This window comes from Microplitis mediator, chromosome 3 (genome assembly GCF_029852145.1).
Source record: "Microplitis mediator isolate UGA2020A chromosome 3, iyMicMedi2.1, whole genome shotgun sequence".
Taxonomy (NCBI): Eukaryota; Metazoa; Arthropoda; class Insecta; order Hymenoptera; family Braconidae; genus Microplitis; species Microplitis mediator.
In genome coordinates, this window is record NC_079971.1 from 12383020 (window position 1) to 12393455 (window position 10436).

General features: G+C 33.3%; 1 protein-coding gene across 1 annotated transcript; it reads left to right on the forward strand.

Moving 5' to 3' along the window:
• The first annotated feature begins 8473 nt into the window (after positions 1 to 8473).
• On the forward strand, positions 8474 to 9706 carry LOC130665345 (uncharacterized). Its single transcript, XM_057465679.1, has one exon. The coding sequence runs from the start codon at positions 8474 to 8476 to the stop codon at positions 9704 to 9706; it is 1233 nt and encodes a 410-aa protein (XP_057321662.1).
• The last annotated feature ends 730 nt before the right edge of the window (positions 9707 to 10436 follow it).

Consider the following 10436-nt stretch of genomic DNA (forward strand, 5'->3'; position numbering starts at 1 on the left):
CGTAAAGTTGAGATTTATAGACTCTTTTCGTTTTATGGCATCAAGTATTGAAAAATTAGCTTCGTATCTTGACGATGGTGATAAGAAAATTACAAAAAAATATTACTCTGACTCACAGCAATTTCAATTAGCTATACGTAAAGGTGTATTTCCCTATGAATACATTGATTCAATTGATAAGCTTGACGATACTAAATTACCTGAAAAAAAATTATTTTATTCCAAACTTAATGATTGTGATATTTCAGATGAAGATTACAATCATGCCAAACAAGTTTGGAATAAATTTAATATAAATACCCTCGGTGAATATTCAGATTTATATTTAAAAACTGATATATTATTACTGGCTGATATATTTGAGAATTTCCGCACCAGTTGTTACAAAACATATGAATTAGATCCATTGCATTATTACACTGCACCAGGGCTTGCTTTTGATGCTATGCTTAAACTCACAGATGTAAAATTAGATTTATTAGATGATCCTGAGATGATATTATTTTTTGAAAAAGGCATTAGAGGCGGTGTTTCCCAATGTACAAATCGATACGCAAAAGCTAATAATCGATTCATGGGTGAAGATTTTGATCAAAGCAAGGATGAATCTTATCTCATGTATTATGATGTAAATAATTTATATGGAGCAGCTATGAGCATGCCTTTGCCTCAAGGTTCTTTTGAGTGGATACATGAGGATATTGATATACAAGATGTTGATAAATTTTTTAATGATAACAAGTCAATTGGATATATTTTAGAAGTAGATTTAGAATATCCTATAGAATTACATGATGAGCATAGAGATTTACCCCTTTGCCCTGAACATTTTATACCACCAGGCAGTAAATATTCTAAATTAGCTACAACACTTTATTCTAAGGAGAAATATGTTATTCATTATATAAATTTACAGCAGTGTCTTAATTTAGGAATGAAGCTTGTAAAAGTTCATCGAGTTTTGAAATTCAAGCAATCAGCTTGGTTAAAGCAATATATTGATAAAAATACTGAATGTCGCAAAAACGCACAAAATGAATTTGAAAATAACTTTTACAAGCTTATGAATAATGCTGTATTTGGTAAAACTATGGAAAATGTTCGAAAATATTCAGATGTGAGAATAGTAAACAAGTGGGAGGGTAGATATGGGGCAAAAGCTCTGATATCAAAACCTAATTTCCATAGTTTTATAATTTACGATGAAAACCTAGTCATAATAGAATTAAGGAGAGTAAATCTATACTTTAATAAACCAATTTACATTGGTTTTAGCATCTTAGACTTATCAAAAACTGTTATTTATGATTTTCACTATAACTATATTAAGAAAAATTTTAATGTTAATGAATCAAAATTATTATACACTGATACTGATAGTTTAATTTATCAATTTAATGTACCTAATATCTATGACACCATCAAACGTGACATCGAAAAGTTTGATACCTCTGACTACCCACCAAATAATGTTTACAACATTCCATTAAAAAATAAAAAAGTGATTGGACTTATGAAAGATGAGTGTAATGGTCAAATAATAACCGATTTTTGTGGGTTACGAGCAAAACTTTATGCATTCAAAATCCATAAGAATAATATAACTAAAAAGAGAGCTAAGGGTGTCAAAGGATCCACTTTGCGAAAGATCACGTTTGATGATTTTATGAATTGTCTAGTGAACCATGTAAATATAACAAAACATCAATATTTGATTAGAAGTAGTCATCATGATGTGAAAACAATTAAACAGAGTAAATTAGCATTAAGTTGGAATGATAATAAAAGGAAATTAAGTGACACCTCAACTGATACTTTACCTTGGGGTTATAAAGTATCAAATAAAAAGATAAAAACTAGATAATAATATAGATAAAATATATTTAATTCTAAGTTTGTAAAAAATAAATTTGAATAAATATGGTTGATATTAAAATAAAAACTTAGAATTGTTTATTATTATTATTTTTATTTATTAATACTATAGAAAATACATGATAATTTTATGAATCAGACTCATTAATCCAGCTATTATGTGAATTATCAAAGCCTAACCATTTAACGTACATTTTATTTCCACGTTTTTTTATTATTTTCTCAACTAGATAAACATCTGAATACTTGACTTTACTGAGTTCTTCAGCATAAAATCCTCCTTCGATCGGTTGATCCTGATAATCAATCAGCTTGTATGTTGTTGGATTTGTCTTTTGTATTGTCTTAATTGTGAAAATTTCAGTCGTCCAGTTTGGTGTGTAACCCTTTTCAAACACATGGTTATACTTGCTTATTCGAACTTTATCTCCAACTTTAAATTTATTTTGTTTTCGCGCCTGTTTACTTTGAAGAGGTTTGTAAATTGTCTGAAGTATGTGTTCTTCATTACCAACAGTTACATCTGCAGGTTTCTTTTTGATGGTCCGATGTTTCGTGTGGTTATAATTATCGATCAAGTCCTCAAGTATATCGATCCATTTGTAATTTCCACGTTCTGTAAACTCGCGCCGCATTTTATTTTTAAAGGTTCGATTGAAACGTTCACATATGGAGGCCTTCAAATTAATAAATGTTGAGTACATTTGAATCCTATAATGTTTCATGAGATCTTTGAATTCTTTATTATAAAATTCTTTGCCTTGATCAACGTGAAGATTTTTAGGTTTCCGCCCTTGCTGTAACGCAGATTTCATAGCGTTTTTAACGTCACTGCCACTTTTACTTTTGATTGGAACTGCCCAAGCGTACTTTGAAAAATTATCTATAATTGTGAGTAGATATTTATATCCACTATTAGCTGAAGAGTATGGTATCATCTCAACCAAATCAGCTTGCCAAGTTTCATCGAGTCCTCGAATGTCAACATGACGAAGAGTATAATTTTTTCGTGCTGGTTTGTGAAGCTCTTGAGCTATGACTTTCTTTTTATTTTTCATTTTCATCAAGTTTAGACAGTCTATGATCAACATCAGCTAATATTTGACTATCACGTATTACAGATCTCACAAGCGTTGATATACGATTTTCTAGCGTTTGGCTATATAGAACCAGTTCACAATGACTCTCTTCTAATGCACTCACTTTGGTTGTCAATTTGTTAATGAGGTCTTGATCTCTACTTGTCATTTGATTCTCCAGCTTAACTATTTCAACCGTTACTTTATCTTCAAGATCAGTTATACGATATTTATTGTAGTCACTGATTGCTTTCACACTGTCTAATTCTTGTTTTATTGCAATTTTCATGGTATTATATGTGATCGCATCACTTCCATTCTTAGGTTCTGTAACATTACATAACCTTTTTCCATCCAAGTCGAACTGTCCATCATCTGTTAACTTGAAACCTTTTCCAGGCGGTCCAACACCACTACTACAGCCTTTAAATTGCGCCTGATTCGATTGTGAAGATACACGTCCAAATATATCGATACCCATTTTGATGATCTGCTCTTCTCGAATGTTATTTTATAAATGATAAATTATTGTTAATGATCCTCTTAATAAATAATTTCAGCTTCACGCAGCTCTTCAATAATTGAAATTATCTCATTCGAATGACTAGAGTTGCCAGCTGTTTGAGATGCTATCAACAGACGAAGGCGATCTGCAAGTTCATTAGGATCATCCCAATAAATATAATTCACATATTTTCGTTTCTTTGAAACAGTCATAAAGTTAGGCAGCCCTTTACCTCTTTTTATTGGTGATCCAACAAAGTCAGCAATATATTTAATATATTTAGAACTCTTACCAACATAAAGACTTCTTTCGGATTCATAATTTTTCTTGTGTGTATTTGTGGATATGATCAGTTTATTGTACACATCTAAGTCATTTTTAGTAATAGATTTTTCATTTGGATCACTTTTAAACAACAATTCTATAAGCCCTGGAGATAAAATATGATTTTGATGATTCACTAAAATAGTATTATCACCAAATTGGACAGGTGAATTACCAAAAAATAATTGGTTATTTTTTTTACGAATACCAAATCTTGTATCTAGGCCTTTAGGATTTTTTTTATTCAACATCTCAATATATTTAGATATAGAGTTATCATATTTCAGTGGTGTGCTTGTAGAGGTTGGAGGGTTCGATATAATGGTTTCATCCAAGTTGATGCTACTAGTACTGTTCACATTTAAATCATCATAAGTATTCTGACCATGATGTATGTCACTATTATCATTAATAGTTTGATAGTCACTATGTTCACGTTTCTTCAGAAAAAATCGGTCTGTCAGTTGACCCTGCGGGCCAGCCCCAAAACTTCCCGCTGTTTTCGAGCTCGCTGAGCTCAAAAACATTATTGTGAATATATTTTCGAGCTCTTCGAGCTCGCAAATACTTTTGTATGCCATTGTTTTGTAAAAAACCATTTTTTAGCATTTCTATCTTCCACGATATCTCGCGAACGAATTAACCGATTTTGATGGTTGAGGTGGCAATCGACGCGTTTTATCAAGTTCTAAAGCTGGTCGAATTTTGAAATTGATTTATTCAGCCGTTTTTGAGAAATTTCAAAAAAACCAAGGAAAAAATTTTTTTTGAATTCTTTCGTCAACGGTTTCTCTTGAACGAATGAACCGATTTTGATGGTTGAGGTGGCATTCGACGCGGCTTATAGAGTTTTAGAGCTGATTAGATTTTGAAATCAATCCATCGAGCAAATTGGAAGTTATCCAAATAAAACATTTTTGAAAAAATTTTATTTTTGAAATATCTCTGAACGCACCCTACCGATTAAGTTCAAATTTTTACGGCCTCAAGACATTAACAAGCCGCGTCGAATGACACCTCAACGATCAAAATCGGTTCATCCGTTTAAGAGTTATGAATATTTACATACATACATACGTACGTACGTACGAACGTACGTACGTACGTACGTACGTACACACATACATACACTCGGACATCATCGTGAAATTAGTCAGGATAGCTTCCTAGAACCTCAAAACGTCCAAATTTGATAGAAATTCGGTTTTTGCAAATCGGACCGAAACCAATAACTTCCCGAATTTTTGAAAATTTTCAATTTTCTTAGCGGGAAGTTAAAAAATTTTGCATTGATTCATCCTCTTTTTCAATTTTTTGTTTCAAAGCCTTTGAATTCTCAACTAACGTCCTTAACGGTGTCACTGTAGGTTTAAACATTTCATTTGCAGTTTGTTCCGAAGTGTCTTTATCAACTTTTAATATTTTATGTTTCTGTCTTATTGCATCACTAACTTTAGATATTTGTAGCAGCATATCTTTCTGCTGAGAAATATTTCTACACGCCATGTTTGCACTCTTGAATGTCCTTTATAACTGTGTCAATTTGTATAGTGATGATTAATTTATACTTATAAAACAGTCAAAACCTTTCCTATAACATCCATTATTCAATTCACTATCCTTATCAATAACAACAAATTCGTGTTTGTTATCACTTTTCTTATCATTCCAGCATGCTGAACATAAATCTTTGAATTCACTGTATGGCATATCTGTATTCACATGATCATCATATATGTGCTTCAAATTCATTTCATCTTGACGAAAAAGTACAAGAAAATTGGCATTGTCACGTATCAGATGTTTTGGTATACGTGTATAGGTTTGACAGAGATAAAAGCTATCAACATTTTTGTGTCGCCCCATACAAAAATATGCTCTGACATGATCTTGCTTCTCACAAGCTACGTCATCGAATATCATAAGAGAATTTGGTTGCGCATCATCTGGATTAACAACTGATTCATGATCATTAAATGGAAAGTATCCAACTCCTTCTATAGGCTGTAGTGCTGACTCTAAGAATTTATATTTAGGTTGACTCAGTGATTTAGAGTATACATAAATGTTCTCAAATCTCAAACCGTTAGGATGAGTAATTAGTGCAAGGAGTGCATTTGTTTTCCCACAATTTGATGGTCCACAAAGGACTGCTCGAACAGTATTTGGTAGCAGTGCGCCATGACGTTTTTGAATTTTTTTCTCATCACCTTGAATTATTTGATCAAAATTGATCACAGGTAATTTAGCTGTCTGTTTTTCAAACTTCATTTTGAACTATTTTAGATAGCACTAAATACTACGTTAATCCGCCGATGACTCAATTCTAACTCAACGATATACCTATTAGTACCGAGTATTTATGCAATTGAGATCAGTCATAAAGCTACAATGGCTAAGAGCGGACGTACCAGTAAAGTCAAAACTAAGCGTGGCAAAGGTTTTGTCAACAGTGTAATAAATAAATTACCAATAGAATTACATGTGCCGGGATATCAGTACTGTGGACCTGGTACAAAATTAACGAAAAGATTAGCTCGAGGTGATCCAGGTATAAATCCTCTGGACAGAGCATGTAAAGCGCATGACATTGCTTATTCTAAAAATCCAGACAATATGGCGGCACGTCATGCGGCTGATAAAGATCTGGCTGAAAAAGCTTTGCAATGTCTTCATGCAAAAGATGCTAGCCTTGGTGAAAAAGCCGTGGCTTGGGGGGTCAATAAAACCATGCGAGTCAAGAGAAGTTTGGGTATGGGCATGAAAAAGAATATTCGAGTACCTCGCCATATGTTAGATGTGCCTCTAGTATCTAAATCTCGTAGGATACGAGTACCACGGAAAAATGGTGAAATAAGACCAAAAGTTGGTGGAATATTACTTAAAAAAGAGTTGAAAATAAAGAGGCGGAAGTCTAAAAGAAATGGTAAAAGGAAAAAGAAGACAGTAAAGAAAAAAAAAAAAAAACTTGTTCCCATCAGGCAAATTATAAAATCAGCTAAAAAAACTATGAATGGAAGTGTACTTTTACGGGGGAATGAGTACATTTCACCATATAAGTCTGCATTGCGAGGTGCTCGTGAAGCTGTAAAAATGGTTGGTGGGAAAAAAAACATACGATCATCACGTGTATTTCCAATGCCACAAATAAAAGCGGGTGGATTGTTACCATTTTTATTACCAATTTTTGCTGGCTTAAGCGCTACTGGTGCTTTAGCTGGGGGCGCTGCTGGTATCGCTAAAACTGAAATGGCGACTAGGGAAGCCAGACGTGAATTGGAGGAGGCTAAACGGCATAATTCAACAATGGAAGCTATAGCCTTAGGTAAAGGGTTATACTTGTCACCGTACAAGACTGGAATGGGATTATTCTTGAGCCCTCCACCAAAAAACGTGTAACGCTACCTCATCGAGCTCTCACCAATTTCGATTTAATCAAGTATGCAAAGGATTTAAAAATTCCATGTTTCCGAGGTGTTTTCATGAGAAATAATTTATCAAAGTCTGGTCCATGGAAAAAAGAATCAGCAATCATAAATCTAGATGATAAAAATGGTAACGGAACTCATTGGGTTGCATACAAGAAGAATGTTGATGACGTCATCTATTTTGACAGCTTTGGTAACCTCCAACCACCATATGATCTCATGAAATATCTCGATGTTGGTAGCGTTAAATATAATCATCAGAAGTATCAAGATTATGATACTGTTATATGTGGACATTTGTGTTTAAAATTCCTCAATAATGAACTATAAATGGGTGTGGATTGATTGATGTGTGTTTAGTCATGGCTGATTCGTTGACGTTAACACTATCTGGAGCTACCTCCACATTGGAAGCTCAATATTTCCCACCGATTGAATTGTCACCGGGAAAAACTTATGTCTTGGGACTAGTGGAATTGCTAACATTCAATTCTATACCTAATGTTGATGAAGGTTGTAATAAGTTCTATTTATCCAGCGCAAATAGAAAGGAAGCAGATAAAATTATGTTGATACCTACCGGAAGTTATGAACTACGTGACATTGAAAATTATTTGATAAAGGAATTACCTGAGGGTGTAGAGTTGAGTATCAAAGCAAATAACAATGAATTACATAGTGAAATTAAATGTAATCGAGTTGTAAATTTCGAACCGAAAGATTCAATCGCATCATTATTGGGATTTGGAAATCGTCGCCTTGCACCGTACCTTATACACAAATCTGATTTACCAATAAAAATCCTTAAAATCAATGCACTGCGAGTTGAGTGCAATATTACTAATGGTGCATATATGAATAACCATAAAGTTCACACAGTCCATGGATTTTTCCCAAGTGTTGCACCAGGTTATAAGATCATTGAAGTACCATCTCACGTCATTTACTTACCAGTCGCAGTACAGTCAATACATAATCTTCAGCTGCGAATTGTTGATCAAGATGGGAATTTGGTGAATTTTCGTAGTGAAACGATTACAATAAGATTGCATATAAAATCAGTGAAATAATGGGGATTGTATTCGATAAAAAGATTGGCGGCAGCTATAAAAGTGGATCATCATGTCTGAAACCCATCAGTCATCGTGCTCCTGTCAGAGTGCTAACACCCCAGAACGTGGAGTTCCTCAAAAGTCTAGGATTAAAATTACGTGGAAGATTGGCAAAATAAGGAAAGTTAATTTGTGCTGCATTATATTACCATGGCGGAAATCTTAGACATTCAGAAACCAATCATCTTTGATGAATCAATTTCTCACTATGAGGTTCATTCACATCAACCTTATGCTTCATCAACATTTAACAATAGTGATGAAATTAGAATCAGTATTCAACATCAGGACTTATGCATTCTACCAAGCAAAAGTTCTTTGCACATTTGCGGAAGATTTGTAAAAGAAGATGGCACCGGCGCAGGTGCAACTATGAACTTAGTCAATATGGCTATTTGTCATATGTTTGAAGAAATACGCTATGAATTGAATGCTGTTGAAATTGATAGATGTAAAAATGTGGGTCTTACAAGTCTCATGAAAAATTATATATCTTTGAGTCCTAGGCAAGTCAATTTAATGGAGAATGCTGGATGGTTGATCAATAATGATAGTAAATTGACTAATGATGATGGATATTTCAACATTTCTATACCACTAAATTACATACTTGGATTTGCCGAAGATTATAATCGTATTATCATGAATGCCAAACATGAATTAATTCTTATGCGATCAAATTCTGATGTTAATACATATATACATACACCTGCTGCCGCTGGTGAGAGGGCTGAAATAGTGAAACTTCTTCTCAATAAGGTAGAATGGAATGTCCCATACGTCACAATGTCAGACAAGCAAAAAATTCAAGCACTCAATTTTATTGCTAATGATCCAGCTATATCAATAAGCTTTCGCACATGGCAATTGTATGAATACCCGCTACTCCCCCGAACAACGAAACATGTTTGGCCAATCAAGACTTCGACGCAATTGGAAAAGCCGCGATATGTGATCCTAGGATTTCAAACTGCTAGAAAAAATGATGTAACGAAAAACGCCAGTCAATTCGATCATTGTAATATCAGAGATGTAAAGCTATTTCTCAATTCTCAAAGTTATCTATATGGGAATTTAAATCTAAACATTAGTCGTAATCAGTATGCTTTAATATATGATATGTATACTAATTTTCAAACATCATACTATAATAAAGAATCGAAACCATTATTGACAAAAACTGAATATTTACAAGAAGCACCACTCTATATTATCGACTGTTCGAAGCAAAATGAATCAATTAAATTTGGACCAGTTGATATTCGTCTTGAGTTTGAATCTGATGAACAGTTTCCGGATCGAACATCTGCATATTGTCTTATTTTACACGATCGTATAATTGAGTATAATCCATTAAGTAGTACTGTAAGAAAATTAACTTAAACATGTATTGTATTGAGGAGGAGGAGGAGGAGTAGGAGGGAGATAAACGAAACAACACTAACTTTCATTATAATTATTGTTTTTTTATTTAAATCATACCTTTCAATATACATTATTATTATTATTATTATTATTATTATTTCAATTAGTATAAGTAGTGTTAAGATCTACATACATATAAAGTTTAGATATTAAATTATTTTCGTACATTATCTTTCATGTTGTTGCATGTAGTGCAATATTTTCTTAACAGGTAAAGCCATATTCCTGGAATATCATAGCTCGAAGCTGATAGTGGGTTATGTTTGATACAAAATGAATGGTCCATTAATTTTTCATGATACTTTAAATGCCCTGGAAGTATATCCCATACAAATTTAATTTGTGATTTTGCAAAACGTAAAATGAACAAATCATCGAGACATGCAATGTCAGTGACGTCCATTTTCCTTAAATCATTTAATTGGTAAAACAGTTGAACAGACTTTTCGTAGGATTTCCCAACACCCCAATACTTCAAAAACCAGTGCTTGAGTTGTTGTGTTGTACCAAATGCACATGCGAAGTGACCTCTCTTTGTGTGTTTGATACAATGCAAACATCGTGGTTTGTTAAGTTCTTCTAAGCAATCGAGTGAAAAATGTCGCATCAACTGTAGATCAATGATTGGAATGGCAAAATCGATTATCTTTTCAAGTCTTTCCCTTGCCTGTGCTCCTTGGACATAAAA

Bases quoted from the DNA above. Each gene is read 5' to 3' on its own strand.
- LOC130665345 (XM_057465679.1), top strand. From the start codon at position 8,474: ATGGCGGAAATCTTAGACATTCAGAAACCAATCATCTTTGATGAATCA.